The sequence below is a fragment of the Acomys russatus genome, chromosome 23 (assembly GCF_903995435.1).
Source record: "Acomys russatus chromosome 23, mAcoRus1.1, whole genome shotgun sequence".
NCBI classification, from domain to species: domain Eukaryota; kingdom Metazoa; phylum Chordata; class Mammalia; order Rodentia; family Muridae; genus Acomys; species Acomys russatus.
This window is the reverse complement of record NC_067159.1, coordinates 16107569-16124679: the sequence shown is the minus strand read 5'-3', so window position 1 is coordinate 16124679 and position 17111 is coordinate 16107569. Positions and strand designations below refer to the sequence as shown.

At 35.2% G+C, this 17111-nt stretch overlaps 1 protein-coding gene across 1 annotated transcript in view; it reads right to left on the bottom strand.

Moving 5' to 3' along the window:
- Col11a1 (collagen type XI alpha 1 chain) overlaps window positions 1-17111 on the bottom strand; it is a 236795-nt gene that overhangs the window by 189529 nt on the left and 30155 nt on the right. Inside the window, 1 exon segment of the mRNA XM_051165742.1 lies at window positions 15507-15669. Within this exon segment, the coding sequence (XP_051021699.1) occupies window positions 15507-15669 (163 nt within the window).

The window sequence follows — 17111 nt, the reverse complement described above, 5'->3', positions numbered from 1 at the left end:
AGTGGCCAAAATGCTTAGAGTTTTAGTGTAACTGAAATATACACCAGTGATTGCATCTGGACCAAAATTCAAAGGAAAGAATGAGGGAAACCACATCATCACTGTCCTAGTGGCAGCCCACATGGCCCTCATAGTACACCAAAGCCAACTGAAGAAACCAATTTTATGAAACTGAGCTTTGTCCTACATTACTTTAATGTATTTCTAATTCAATAAACATTTACCAAGGAGTACAGAAAACATCTGACACTGTAGAAAACTCTTCTACAGAAGTATACAGTTTTCTTATACTTTCAAAATTCTCAATGTTTAAAATAAAAAAGAGAACAGTTGAGTGGAGAGTGGGATATGACTTTCTCACGTACTCTGGTGCCTCACATTTGACCATGTCCCCTGGAGGGGGAGACCTGGTGGCACTCAGAGGAAGGACAGCAGGTTACCAAGAAGAGACTTGATACCCTATGAGAATATACAGGGGGAGGTAATCCCCCTCAGGAGCAGTCATAGGGGAGGGGAATAAGGGGAAAATGGAGGGGCGAGGGAAGAATGGGAGGATACAAGGGATGGGATAAACATTGAGATGTAACAAGAATAAATTAATAAAAAAATTTAAAAATAATAATAATAATAAAATAAAAAAGAGTTCTTGTTGAAGGACAAGTGCCAATATGGACACACTCTAGACAGTGAATAACAAAAATGAATATAATATTTAGTGAAAAGGTAACAGGACTTACCCACAGCTTCCTAGAAGCCACAGGGCATCTATGTTTCTTAAATTAACAACTTCTGGAGAATATATTTAGTTTTTAAATTTTATTACTAAAATAATTTGTATTGCAGACATGATCCTATACTTTTTTTTTAACTACATAAAGATTCTTCCCTCACAAAGTTTGCATTCTAGAAGCAGGAATGAAATAAGTAAATGGGAGAGTGCCAGAAACCATGGAAAAGAAAAAAAGAACAATAAATAATAATAAGGGTGCTATATAGTGAGATCAACAGAGGAAAAATTTACTGATTAAGGAACACCAAGAATGAACTGGGGGGGGGGCATAGAAAGAAGGCAGAACCCTCAAAACACAGAGACTGGTGGATGCATAGGTCAGAACTGTGCTGTGATAGTATGCTTGAAGAAAGAGACACGCTGTGGACAAGCAAGAGCAAGGAAAAAAGGGATCACAGCGAAGTCAGAGAGAATTGCAGAGGATGGGTTGTAACCTGCAGACATGTAAAACAACAAAGTTTATGCTCTAAATCAAAAGAAAATCCCTGAGATATTATAGGCAAAGAGATGACATCAGCCAATCTCTCCTTCTATCTTTCATTCAGGAGCTACTTGCCAGTGACAAAGACCAGCAAGCATAGAGACCTGAGCAGAGGAAAAATAGTAGACAAGATATCCACGGTATTAATGGACTACTTTTGACTCATGCTGGAACTATATACAGCCATTTAGAGCAAGAAGGGAACCAGACTATGCCTTTAAAAGATCACATTTGAAAAATAACCACACAATAATATGATTAATCACATACCTTGTATACCCCTTTGAATTAGAGATAATTTCACATTAATGGTGCATTTACCATAAAACATAGGGTAGAAAAGATGATAAAACACAATTTTGCCCTGAATAATACCAGGGCTTTTAGTCTTTTAAAGAACTTTAAATGCTATAAATGTCACTTATAAATCATAAAAAGAGAGCTAAAACCCTTTCCATTTATCTAGCATTCCACAGAATTCATGTCTGCAAACACAACATATTTACTGCCAGAGTAGCAGTGTTAGAAGCCTAAAGTAATAAACTTCTTCTCCGTTAGCCCCATATATTCAATAAGTCCCGTGGAATGTTTTCCTATGTTGCTTTCTGTTGCTATGATAAACAAAATGGCCAAAATCAACAGGGGGAGGAAAAGGTTATTATCTTACACTTCACTTCCATGGCACAGCTCATCTGAAGCCAGGTCAGAAACTCAAGCAGGAACTTGGAGGCGGTAACTAAAGCAGAGACTATGGGGATGCTGATTATCGGCTTACTTCCAGCTGCCATTTTGTACACTTAGGACAACCTGTCCAAAGGTGGTGCCAATGCAACCGCGTTGAGCCCTCCTCCATCAATCAGGAAAATGCCTCACATGCCAGTCTAATGGAGCCACTCCCTTAATTAAGGAGGCCTCTTCCCGGGTATCTCCAGCTATCATCAATTTGACAAAAACTAACCAGCAAAAATGTCAAGCTGTATTGGACAGCTATTCCATACCCCTTTCTCCTCAAGACTCATATAGTATCACAAAAGAGAGAAGAGAAAATCTTTAAGAGCAAGAGGTGGGAGGAAGGGGGTATCGGCAGGGAAACAGGTATTTGTGGACATGATAGCACCCTTTTTCACCTGAATCCACAGAGGCTGTAAGGACCTGCACGAGACCAGCACAAGATCAAGCCAGTCAAAATCCCAACATGGATGAGTGAGAGGCTCACGAAGTTCTACTCTATCTAAGGATATATAGGTAACTGGTAGCTGGTGAGTGAGGGAAAGTCAGTTTTCCACATGGATGTAGCACGTGAGATACTACCCAGAGGAGATGTATGTCCTACATCCATGTACATACACGCAGTAAAAGGGGAATCGGTATGTTTACAAACAGCAGAGTACATAAAGTCTGGAAGAAATGGTTGTGAGGAGACATAGAGAAGATATTTACAAGAAAAAGGAGAAGAGGGCTCCTTTTCTCAGCTATTGCACACCGTACCCCCCACTTGACTTCTTGCCATGACTTCTCGCAAGTCTCAGAATCAAATGGTTTCTGGCCAAGGAACAAAAGCAAAAATCATCTTATTGCACAATGCTTTTCAATGACTAGTAAAAACCAGGTACCACTCTAAGAGAAGACATTGGAGGAGAACAAAGCAGCATCTGTAAGGATTCCCACAATGGCAAGACTGACAGTCGTGACTGAATCATAGTCATCAATAGACCCTACCAGATGGAGTTCAACATATTTTACGTGGAGTGGTTTGTCCACTAGTAAAATGTAGAACCTTGCAAAAAAGAAATAATAAATCCTGCCTTTAAGGATGAGCTATGCCTAGACAAACTTGTAAAACGAGAGATCTAGCAAATTTGAAATTTTATAATACACAATGGCAGGAAATAATTGAGTTCATCTTAGAGCAAAAGGTGCTGTGTGCATGGTGGTACTTTGTATCTGTCAGAGACCCAAAATCTAACTCCATTTTTCTCCTATGAGCAATCTTTGTCAAAATCCATACTGCCTTTGTCATTTTAATATGAAGTAAATAAAGTCCTAAAATATAAAATACATACTAGGATCTGTAATCAAAACACATTGATACAGAAGTGATCCTACATGTGCAGGTGGACAAAGTGACAGCACAAAACCTTTTAATGAAGTACAGTCACATCTCGAAGGAAAGACTGAGGGAGTGCTGACTGGTTCCCTGAAGATTGGCTGTAATTCATGTGGCATATTTTTGTGTGTAGTTCCTGCCACACATGTCACCTGAACTCAGTCTGCAGTACTCAGAAATGTAATCACACATTAAAAAGCCAAAATCAGACACTCTATTCAGCCTTCTTGAAAGAAAACTCTCAAGAATTGATAAAAGCAGTGTTGTGTACAGATGGCCAGAAGCAAACTTAAAGGGCTTCTAACAAAAAACTCAGAGGAGAAAATGACGTATTTGGAATCTCAATTTAGTAAAGACTTAGTAATACCAATTCTAAATGACATCTGACAATCTGAACTAGCAGATAACAAGATTGTGTGCCCAAAAAGTAACAGTTCAGTTGCTAACTTGCTTGTTGTACAGGCTTGAGGACCTGAATTACATTCTCAGCACACACTTAAAAACAAACAAGCCAGACATAGAATGATGTGCTTTTGTAAACACAGTACTGAAGAAATGGAGAACAAAAGGATGCCTGGGACTGGCTAACCAAGTCCGTGACAGCAAGTTCCGTGGGAGAGTCTGTCTCAAAACCCAAAACAAAGAAACTGAAGAAGACATCTGATGTCTGCCTCTTACCTTTATATGCATGCCCTCATGAGTCCACATGTGGAAGCACACACACACACACACACACACACACACACACACACACACACACACACACACACGGAATAAAACTGTTTTATAAAAACTGCTATAGGACACCACTTTGTATATGCATTCAACCGTTTCTACAAAAGAAAGCCTTCACAAAATTTTTTGTCATTTATTTTTCAATGTTATGAAAAAATTTAAATGTCTATGAACTCACTGTGTCCTTACAGCAGAATACCCGAAGGATTCTAAGATTTTCTGGGTAGGTTGATGCGATGATAACACACATCTCTATTAAACTCCAGTTACAATGCTCAATTGTGACTTTAAGTGTAAATATCAAATTAAACTTTTATTTAATATTTGTCAAGTATAGCTTATTGTTTCTCTTGCAATTATATATTTCCTTACATGTATAAAACAAATAATTTTAGTAGAGGAGTACATTGCACAAAATGGATCACAAATGTGATCTTAGATAATAATTTCTACAATATATTTTCCAAGCTGGAACTACTGGTTAACCAAATATTTGCAGGCAAAAATAAACAAAAAAGTCACAGGCTACTGAAGAGCTGCTTTGCTTTCTTATGTACATATCTGTATTCCTTTAAGAGAGTAAACAATAAAGTCCCCATCAAGAATAGCATTTGTTTTTTGCATGTGTTAGAGATATCTTTAAAAGAACAAATTATAAATCTCCAAATCATACAAAAATGACATGTAGCTCCTATGTTAAGTAAAGTCACACCAAAATCCAAAAGTAAAAAGCAATTTTTGGAATTAAGTCAATTCTTACTAAATCCTCTGAAACATGACACGTAGATGAATCTTTACATATACTAAGCCATTTAAAATTCATATTTTTCAGTAATACAAATAACACACCCCATCCTACAAATTAAGTTTTTTTTTAAAAAAAAATTCATGTTCCCAAATCTGGTTCTCATTTCAAATATCACACCTGGACGGTTTGACTCCAGAGTGACTGACTACCTGGCATGTGATAATGGACCTGGCTAGGGAGGGAGAGACGATGCTCCCTGTGCCTCCCCAGTTCTCAACCTTCCTAACACTACAACCCTTTAACATCGTTTCTCATGTTGTGGGGAGCCTCCAACCATAAATCGTTCTGTTGCTACCTCACAACTGTAAGTTTTCTCCTGTTATGAATGTTAATGTAGTTATCCGTGTTTTCTCATGGTCTTAGGTGACCCCTTGTGAAAGGGTCATTCAACACCTCCCAAAAAGGTTGCAACCCAGAGGTACGAACCACTGCTCTACCACTTCTTAAAGTTTTTATGACATCTCTGGGGTGACAAATTAATAAATGCAGACTGATAAAAAAATTAAGATCATATATATATATATGTATATACACACACACACACACACACACATACACACATGGGACCACATCAGAAAGATATTATGCTTTTTGAAATTACATCATTCATTTTTATTAGTAATTCATGAATTGAAAAACACCGCTCCTAAAAGCAGACAAGTGATCCATTAGACTCTGTAGAACAGTGGATTTTGAGAAAGTAGATTGAGTAAGCAAAAGAGGCAGCAGCATAATGAAGAGTAGATTGGCTAAACTTCTACTTCCTGAATTTCCCTTGTTCTTGAGAATTTCATGCATGTATATAAAACTTAAGCATCTCTGTCTCTCTGTGCCCTACAATAGTACTTCTGTCTCTCTATATCCTACAATACTTCTTCCAAGCCACAATATTCTCCCCTGCAAACTTTATGATTTTTGTATTCATGGTTTTGTATTTCAATTTCTGTTTGTTCTGTTATTGTTGGTTTGTTTTGGTAACCTACCAGTTGAGGGGAGAGAAATAGAATTATTATTATTTGACTTTCCAAGAAAAATTGAACCAACACTCAAGAGGAGGTGGTAAACAACTAGTCTCTGTGCTAGGGTAAGCTTTATAAAATTCATTAGACATGCGGGAGGGTCTAAAACTTAATGGAAGTCAAGGACTTGTTTATTTCAGTTCACTTCGGCCTCAACTATCCTTCCCTGGTGACTAAAGCTATTTTGCACCTTAAGTTGGGAAAGTGATGCCTCCTAAAACTGCAAATGGCCCTCAGTTAAGTTTCTCTGGTGATCTCAGCGTGAAATAATGAATCGGTGTGGAATACTAGGAGGGAACAGCTTTTACACCTTCAAATTACAGCACTCAGTTATCAAGTTACAACATGTGGCTATAACTTCCTGCCCTAAAAAGTTGTTATATTTCTTAGATACCAATTGATGGCTCTGCTTCATCTTTAATTTCCCAAGTAAAATAGCTGAAATTATTAAAATCAGTACTTGCTTACTTCTACCTCCTAAGATTCATGTTCTATGAAATATGAATTCATTAACATTTATGGAACACAGATATTTTTAAAAGTTACTGGTGAACACAACATTGACAAATTTACATTTGTATTTGTATTTTGTAATCAGACATTTCACAGGGAACTCAGTACAAGACTGTTTTATGAATGAACTCTAATAAAATGAAACTATACAATTTTAGAAGTCTAGAAGATGATTAAATGAAGAGTAAGTATGATGCTGCAGTTTCCATAGTGTCTGATTTTTATCATAAAGAATATAACTTTTTCATATTATCATTAGTATTGCCATTAACCCTATGGAAGTGGAAGACCAGTACACCCTAAGCTGGCTGATGATGCTGACAGCAATATTTTCTGGAAAAAGTGAAATAGAAAACACCGTGACCTTTGAAAAAGTGGGTAGATTATGGAAGAGAATCTAACTTAGAAACTCAGATCCACAGGTGCTATGTTACCTGGTCTGAGGGTTTCTTTTGTTTGGCTTGTTTGTTGTTTTTTGTTTGTTTGTTTTAATCTGATTTTGTTCCAGGAATATAATCCGGTATATGATTCTATTACTAGGTAAGAAGTGCTATGGCTAGAACTATGGAAGCAATTCTGAATGTATACATAGAAGAACAAGGTGAAAAGGTAAAGATTACAAATGGAGTACGTGGTGAGAAAAGTAAAGAGGAGAATCAACTAAATTCGAATTTGAAAAACACAAATTTTAAACTCTTTCCAAAACTAGACCATGTATCACATAGAGAAACCAATTTAGGAAATACTTTAAAGCAATAAACCGAAATTTAGGCTGTCACAACATTCCTCCTGCACCTTCCTTTTATGGAAGAGACAAAATTCTATAGACTACCTGCCTCCCTATGAGTTCAACACTGAATTGAGACTGAGTCATGGATGGTAATGGGTACCCTGTTGTAAGATTTCTTTAAGGTGCTCTATAAGATATTCACTTTTACAACCAAAGATATGATTCTGTCAGATGTCTAGAAAAGTGAGCAGGGAAGAGTCAGTTTTAAATATACTGAAGTATTCAGAACTGCCCATCACAATTTTGTCCTTCTACATAAAAGGAGGAAAATGTGTAACTCAAGCCCACCCACGTCTTCCTATCCACCTAAGAAAACAGAACTGAGAATCACTGACAAAACAGATCTTTCACAAGCTCAGGCTCCCCAGAAGGCTCACACTTAACATGACTACAAATTCCTTTCTCTTTTTGACACTCACCCACAGATTATTTTATTCAATCTACCACGTATGCCTCTCGACAGAAAAATTACAAGAGAAATTGTTAGGTAAAAACAAATAATTAATGGAGAGCAAATTACATCAAAACTAGAATCAGATATAGCGAGGTCAGAATTAACAAAGCAGGAACTTTTTATATATCTGATTTTTATGCTTAAGGTTTTAATAGAAAAAATAAGTGTGCAAATACAGATGGATCATGAAGCACAGCTATAAAATAATTACACAACAAAATGTGTAATAGACCAATGTAATTAACATAAATAGGATGTAACTTTTTAGGAATGTCCACTGCACAGATACAGCAGGGGAAATAATATCAGTTCAATGATAATAGAAACTACACAGAATAAAAAGCAAAGAGAACCAAAACCTGAATGAAAAGATAAAACCTTGGAGAATGGCGCACTCATAGAGTATTTGCATAGTAGCATGCATGAGACTCAAGGTAGGGTCCACCACACTACAGCAACAATGAGAGGACACAAGAAATAAATCTGAATATTCAAAAATGTGAGAAAGCTCTCGGGAAACAGGTAGCAGCCTGGCCTATACATCAGGCACCACAGAGCCTAGAGAAGGACATTTGGAACCATATATGATAAGAATTATCTATTCATTATTAGTGGTGATGTTATATTTCCTTGTTGAAAGATGTCAAAATAAAACAGACTTGAATAAAAAAGAGACTGCTAACTTAAAAAAGAAAAAAAAAAAACCAAAAATGTGAGAAAGGTCATGTTTTTTTGGTAGTTATGTTGTTGATACTTCATGAGTGTGCATGTGGCTTCTGACATTCGCAGGAGACATAATCCCATAGAAACTACATGTACATCTGGCTCTGACATTATCTATATACTCCATCATGCTAACACAGAGTATTAAATAAAAATATATTAAGGAATAATCTGAAAATATCTAACTCATTATCTTAACAAATAAGTGTAAGATATACAAGGCAAAACTAATATAACTTCAAGGATGACTGGATGAGTCAGTGATACTCTTGGTCACTTTACAATGAAACCTCCATCAGAAATAGTCATATGCAGCAAGTAGAGACAAGGAAAGATGTGAGTACACTAACCATCACTATTAATCAGTTAGATATAATCGGCCTTCCATTCCTATTCCATCCAACAGTAGATTATACGCCAACTAAAGGAGAGATAGACATTTACATTGAAATTGTGTTGTGGGCCAAATCCCTTTTGAAAACTAAAATAAATGTAAATTATTCAACTCTAATTCTCAGATAATAATGTATAAAGCTAGGAAATAGCTTTAACTGAAAAACAGATGGGAAATGACAAAAGGCTCTGAAACATTAAGGTCAAAAAAGGATTTCTCCAGAATTTTAATAACACAAAAAATAGAAATAAAGATGGAACTTATCAGAATATTATATATATATGTATATATATACATATATATATGCACTAAGTTAGTTATACATATGATTTCCACCTAAGAAAATGAACCAAAAAAAGCAACTTAAATACAAAGGAAAAGAAAAGAGAAAATAAATGATTTAAAAAATAACAGCAATAATAAAACAGAAAATAAGAAAGTTAATACAGTTTATCACTGTAGCCAAAAGCTGGGTCTCTGTAAATCTCAGTAGGAGTTATAAGCTTCTAGGTAAAATGATAAAGAAAAATTTCAAAGGATAGAAATTACTGATAGTAATATAAAGGAGATCTATTATGGCAACAATACATGTCATTAGAAAGAGAGTATAAGAAAGGTCTCTGAACAGGCATCTCAGTGAAATGGACTGTTCGGCTCCTTGGGAGACACAATCTGCAAACCTCACACAGGAATAATTAATGGGTATGAGAAAAATAGCCACCATAGAAAATGGATAACTTCCCAAATCTCTGTAAGTTCCCAGAGAAATGAGAAATTACATCACTACAGCACTCAAACTAGACAAAATAAGTTAAATGTAAATTATAAACCAATGCTCTCCATGAAATGTCAAAAAGTCATTAATGTAGATGTAGACAACACCACATAATTTATGAATATAGCTCTACATCATCACTAAGTTTTTCCCCAAATAATTTTCAACAATTAGAAGCACAGTAACAAAAATCACACCAATTCACTAGAATAAAAACAGAAGGGCAGGTTATAGTGGTCCATATATTTAGAACCAAGCACTGGAAATGGAGAATCGGACAGACCTCTGTAAATTCAAAAGCAGCCTGGTCTACAGAGATTCTTGGCCAGTTAGGTCTACACAGTTGACTTTGTTTCACTAAAATTTAAAAAAAAAAAAAAAAAGAAAAGAAAAGAAAAAAGAAAGAGAAACTGTCTCTGTCATCTTCTCATTTGGAAAGCTACTAACCTGAACTCCTGGTATACTCAGATAATCAATTTTATTCCTTCTCAAGTCTCTGATGGTGTTGAAGATGAGATATTTTAGTTTTACAATTAAGCTTAATTGTTTAGGGGTTAAGATGTTTTTAGGTCTAGGTAGATGTTTTAAGTTGATAATGATGAGATATAATAGATACTCAATTACATTCAGAACTATAGGCACACCAAGATAGGAAAAATGTTTTCTTCAAGGTTGCCAAATACAAACAGCCAAACATCTAAGAATGTAACATTTATATAATTCCTGATTGTGTCATGGTTCTTCTTGCTACAGGTAGTTTATTATATATAAGTGTAATAATATAAATGTATATGTAAAAACATTAAAAATATTTAATTAAAAAAATAAAAATTTAAACAAACAATAAAATACAAAACTACTTATAATAATTACATTAACAGATGGGAAGAAAGCATGCCAAAAAAACCCTAACAGTAACTTATCATTAAAGAAATATTTCAGCACAATAAGTGTAAGAAATTTTCCTCAGATTGGCAAAAGAAAAATCTGTAGCTGACAGCATACTTCACAGTTACATACTCGTAGTTCCCAACTAAGATAAGAAATAAAGCAAAGGGATTTGTCTCAACACTGATTTTCTTATCCTAGATTAAGCAATAAGATTAGAAAAGAAATAGAATGTAGAGAGATTTGTACATTCTACTGTCTAGCCATAATCTATATGATCATCTATGTCTTACTCAAAAAGAACAGAAAAGGTCTCCTGGATGGGGAAGCCTGGTGGCACTCAGAGGAAGGATAGCAGGCTACCAAGAAGAGACTTGATACCCTATGAGCATATAAAGGGGGAGGAGGTCCCCCTCAGTCACAGTCATAGGGGAGGGGAGTAAGGGAAAAATGGGAGGGAGGGAGGAATGAGAGGATACAAGTGATGGGATAACAATTGAAGTGTAATATGAATATATTAATAAAATATATTTTTAAAAAAGAACAGGAAAAAGAACTTGGAACTTTTAAGGGTTTATAGCACATTCCAAGATACACACTTTCTATAAAAAGTCAGTCACTTTTCCTATAAATAAACAATAAAAGTGGTATTTGAAAACATAAATAACTAAAGACCTCTATAAAACTAAAGCTACCTAACTGGAAAAGGCATCCATATTCATGGAGGGGAAGCAGCACCACTCAACATTGACCAGATATTAGTATCCTCAACTTACTGTATAAAGTTAATACAATGCAGGGGAGGTGTGCTGTGCATGCTGACAGACTAGTTGACAAAAAGACACAAACAAGAAACACTGTTTCAACACAAAATTTAGTCTAATGCTTCAATTACTTAAACCTAAAAGCATCTAAACAAGGAGAACACTACTACCTTCATTCTATGACATTCCTCTATAGAGAAACTAAGTCCACTCCTACACAGTTCCATAAAAGGTATACCATGGAAATTACCACAAAGCAAGCACAAAGTTTTTGACCTGTTTAGAGCTTAATGGCTTTAAGGTAATGTAAGCATTGGTTTCTATTTAATATTTGAGGGGCCTTCCAATACTACCGAAATAATATGACTTTTAAAATTGTCATCTATTGATTTCTTCATTTAAAAACAGATGATAAACGGTTTAAGAGGAGATAGGAAAATGGCTCACCAATTAAGTGTAACTGCTCATACAGTGGACAGAGCTCATATGACAGCGCCTAGGGACATCAGTTCACACAGCTGCAGCAGCAGCAACAAGGGCCCTTCTGTCTTCTGTGGCTACCCTCACACACAAATGTCGTCATCATCATCATCATCATCATCATCATCACCATCATCATCATCATCATAATAAATGTAATGCTTTCAGAGAATTATTGAGTGGCTTGCAAAACTGACATTACAATCCAGTCACAGCTCATAAGATAGTAATACTGTTTCTTAGAGGAATATGAGCCTTTGATTGATAAAGTTTAAAATACTGATGGTTAGAATGATAGTGCTATGAACAAGTAAACAACCATGGCTCTGAGTTCCAATGTAATGATACATTTTTCCTGATAAGTCCTCGTGTCTTTGAAGCACATCATCAGGGTGGACAAACCAGGCCTGTGTGTTCTTCTTGGATGGACGCTTTGCGTCTACATCCACCTGCACCAGCCTCCTCTTAATCTGGTCTGATCTCAGGTGCTGCTATACTTAGATGGAATGAACAGGATTAAATTGATTCATGAGCAGTAAACTAGGAAAGCACTTTTTTTTACAGGACAAACAAAAGGACCACTAGACATTTTCTTTTTCTTTCTCTTTTTTTTTTTCCTTTTTCTTTTTCTTTTTCTTTTTTCTTTTTCTTTTTTTTTTTTTTTTTTTTTTTTTTTTTGCTGCTTAAGAGGTAAGCTCTATCTTTATTATTTTTTCTTTTTTTTTACTAGATATTTTCACTGCTAATTATTCTAATGCAAAATTTACAAAAGTATTTGAAACTGTGTTATCAAAAGACATGATATCATAATGAAAGAAACTTTCATACATTAATACAAGAGTAAATTAAAAGCCATAATTAGTTATAAATTACAAATGCACATATGTATATAAATCCATGCTCTGTTATGCAAGCTTAATTCCTTTTTCAACTACTGTGAATGATTGTCCTGTATACTTTTCGACTGAACAATGGGGAACTGAAGTTTAAAGAGAACTGCATAAGGAGCCAGATATTGGGATAAAGAATTGGAATTTTCTCATTACAGAATAAGTTCTCATAATGATTCTACAGCTTTGTGACAGCCATACCATCTAGACTGTAAATCCATATGTCCCACAGAATGTTCATGGAAAACATTCTAGAGGGACTTAAATCATTTTCAGTTTCATGTGCTTTGAATTCTTTAAAAAGTCATCATATTGTGATACAAATACAGGAATATATAATGTCTATTGTAGAACGATAGTGTCATTCCATAAGTGTGGGGCAGTATGGAAATGGAAGTATATGCTCTAACTAAATGCCCAGTTAAATATGAGTCACAGTATTTCTAACAAAGGGACATTTTCAGTGTTCAGACTCACGAATATCTAATGTTATTATAGAGACAATGTCACTGCAATTATTTATCAAACACTAAAATAACACATGTTCTACTATTCATTGTTACTGTAAATATTAAAAGATTAGGAATTCTCCATAAATACCAATTATAGACAAAAATGAAAGCAATAGAATCTTGAGTAGTTTTAGAAAAAGCACGAGTGACCACATATTCAGAACTGATAGACTAAGCTTACATGAATGGAGTTGAAGAAGTATTTTAATTTGAAGCATTTATTTTCTTCATTCCTTATTTTCCCATTGGAGAAATATAGTTTGAAGTCGTATATAGCCATACAATAAGTCTCACACAGGGTGGCCGTGGATATTTGAATTAGATAAGTGTAAATTTCCACTCTCTTCATCTGTTTCTCCAGAAATTGTTCATTATTTTATTAAGCAAAAACAAGAGCTTTTTCTTCTTGAATAACTAAAAAATGGTAAGATTTAAACCTAATATGTAAAACCTTTAAGCTCATTTACATTTTTAAAAGCTAATAGTAAATACATCTCCTACTTAAAGTTTGATATGGCTCCATGAAAATTCAAAATACTAAGCAAATCTGCAGAGTACTTTCTCACATTTTCATATTCACTTGGGATTTCATAGAAGAAGCTCTTCCACAGTATTGTTACTAATATTTTTGATACATTCTCCAAATTAATACTTGCAGTTACTTCCAATTTTAAATGTTACATTATAAAAACAGTCATTGAATGTAGAAAGGGAAAAAGGAAGGTGAGAAGATATGGAATAAACAAATCCACTATTGTTACTTCATGTCAATCATTCATAAAACTAGGAAATCACATTTGTATAGGTTTCAAAATAATTTGACCACAGGACATTCTCCACAGTTGTATGGAGAGTGGGGACTGCCTTTGACATGAACTCTGGTGCTCCATATTTGACCACCTCCCCTTGTTGAGGAGACCTAGTGGCACTCAAAGAAAGAATAAGCAGGCTACCAAGATGAGACTTGATAGCCTATGACCATATAGTGGAAGAAGAGGTCCTCCTCGGTCATAGACCTAGGGGAGGGGAATAGGGTGAAAGTGGGAGGGAGGGAGGAACGGGAGGACACAAGGGATGGGATAACAATTTAGTTGTAAATGAATAAATTAATAAAATTAAAATTTAAAAATATTAATAATAATAATAATAATTTGACCTATGACACTGTTCATGAACTTTTGAAGCAAGATTCTTCAAGAATAGAAGTTATAAAACCTTCTTGTTATATCCGTGCTGTCAATAAGTAATTATCCTTAATTAATACATGTAAAAAAGCAGATTGTCATTATGTATTCCCATAACTCATCAAATAATTCAATATCATAACATGAATTAAAACATTTTATATAGGATCAAAAGGTCAAGTAAACAGTAATGTAAAAAGTCACAAATGAATACTAAACCAAATATAGAATCTGAAAATATGAGTTCATTATTTAGTGTGGTACAACAGGTGAGTCATATAAATACATATGCAGTCATGCAGCATCTTAAAAATATATTCTCTCTGTATGTGCAGACATATATGACATATATGCACTTTAATATATGTGCATGTATACCACACAAACAAATACATAAAATCACACTACATAGCTCTATGCTGTTATATTCCAAAAATTAAGTCAAAATAGAAGTTACCAAATACAATGACTGACAGATCGAGAGTCAAAGTGATAGTAAGCAAAAATTCCAATTGGGAAGCTTCTACCATGAACTTCCTTTTATTTATTTATTTATTTATTTATTTATTTATTTATTTATTTTAGATTTTTAAGCAATATATTTATTCATCAAAATGTTAAAAGTTATGATCAAAACATACATAAAAAACAACCAAGTTATTCAGTGTTTCAAAGTATTGTTATCTTACCATTTGAAATTTCAGGGAAAATAAATCAGTATTCTTCATGCACTCTTAAAATTTTTTTAAAGGGGGATTTTAAAACTTGAAGTTCATCTGTAGTAACATAATCTCTATTAGAAAACACTCTGAAAGAAGATAGTCAGGCAGACTATGTGGCTGGGATATTTCTCTGAATTAATCTTCTAGAACAGGCAGTCAAGAAGAAGTCCTGTTCTCTAAGCTGGCTGCTCTCTAAGAGTAAAGCTTAGGAGTGAATCAGAGTGTCCTTGCCAGGAGAACTGGGTGCTTGTGTTCAAATCAATCAATCTCTGCAATGCTTCCCGGGCCTTGCAGGCCCCATTGTCTATTCCTCCTCTGGCCCAACAATAGAAAACATCACCACTCCACTCGCAGAGGAAGAAAGTAGGTCACCTTTTAGAGCTTTGAACTTTGTTTTGCAGCATAGTGATTGCTAGAATTATTCACCCGGTTAACTAACAACACTTCAGACTTAAACAAACTTGATTTGCTTTTTACCTGAAAAACATCTGTTTCTAAAATTCTTGTTCCAAACACCATGATTCCATTGGTATCTACTATGGATCTCTCACTTCTATCGAGGGGTTTGGTGATTTTCTTCTTACAATCAACAATCATTGTCACAGTTTTCTTCTCTACACTGATCGCGACCCGATGCCACCTGTAAAAAAAGAAATGAAGCAATTCTTTTGTAAGCTTCAAAGGCTCTGGCAGCCAAATCAACAGACCCATTAGAACATGAGCTTTAAATGTCAATCTGGAGCTGAAATGGTACAAAACAGAGGCACGCTTGTGCCTCAGTAGTTTAGCTAGTAACAACTTACTGTTTGCCCAGGACAGCAGAGGCTACTCAAAAGGACACAGTTTCCTAAGATGAGAAGAAGGATTAGGCACCCTTGATGATAAAGACATGCCCATCCTTGGCTTCCCTTTGTGCTGCAGAAAAAAAAAAAAGCTTAATTTCACTGTTTTCTGATGAGCACATTTGACAGAGATTGAGATAGATATGGGAAAGCAATAGTTTCTCTGTGCGTAAACGCTTTCTTCCGAAGTGGAATTCCCCAATAAAAACTTCTGCTCCGGTGATCCCCTGAGAGGGACTATAAAAGGGTCTGTCTCCTAACTCAATGGCTGCTCCATCTGGAGCAGCTGAATGTTTTAATTGTAAAGCACAATGTGCTACTCTGTGCTGATCTCCATTTATTTCAAGTGTTTTCATGTTTTTTTTTTTCCACTTTAATTTCAAGACAGTTATAGATCACCACCGTGGGCAGGATCCAACACTGAGACACAATATCTTTCCTTCTTTCCATGGTTGGCAAGAAGAAGAAAAACTGAAAGAAAGCAGAGTCAGCGCATGTGTGGAGTGGGAGGCTCAATTTGCTCTTTAGCTACTGCCCCAGCTAATTGAGGGCAGTGATGACAGGCTGAGAAGGGGGAATGTGGCCAGCCCTTGGAAGCATGCGTGCTCTCCCTGCATCCTAGAAAGGGTTTTATTAACAACGTCTGGTGCTAACAGAAACCACTAAGTGAGATTCACTTGGATTCTTTAAGCTACTGTGGTTTATATTTTCTTCCAAATGAAAAGTGCTAGATTAATATTCCAGAAGTGTCTAGGAGTAGATCCATAAAATAAAATGCCCAGAAACTTGCATGAGCATTCCCAAATGTCCGCTTCATGATATTTGGCATGGCTACGGGTGACGACCAAGTACATTTCCATACATACTTTATCTTTGGTATTTCCACTAACGCATTCAACTAGCAGAGGTTTGAATTGAGCAAAGAATTATATAAGGAGCCTTGGAGCAACCTTGGATCAACTTCATACAATGAGAGTAAAATTTACCCATACTTCATGCCAAGAAACCTGTGTGCTAACTTAAACCATTCCTGGTCTTGATGGATGTTCTTCTCATTAGCAGAAAATAAAAATAATTTTAATTGCTAAAATCTGATCTGAAATCTAAACTCAATTTTTTTTTTATTTTAAGCTGTACTAATAATGAGATGCCAAAACATTCACAGAATCACTCAAAATAATAATAACTTAAATAGCATTTGATTAGCTGAATTTTGAATTCTTAATTGCTCCTTTTCTTT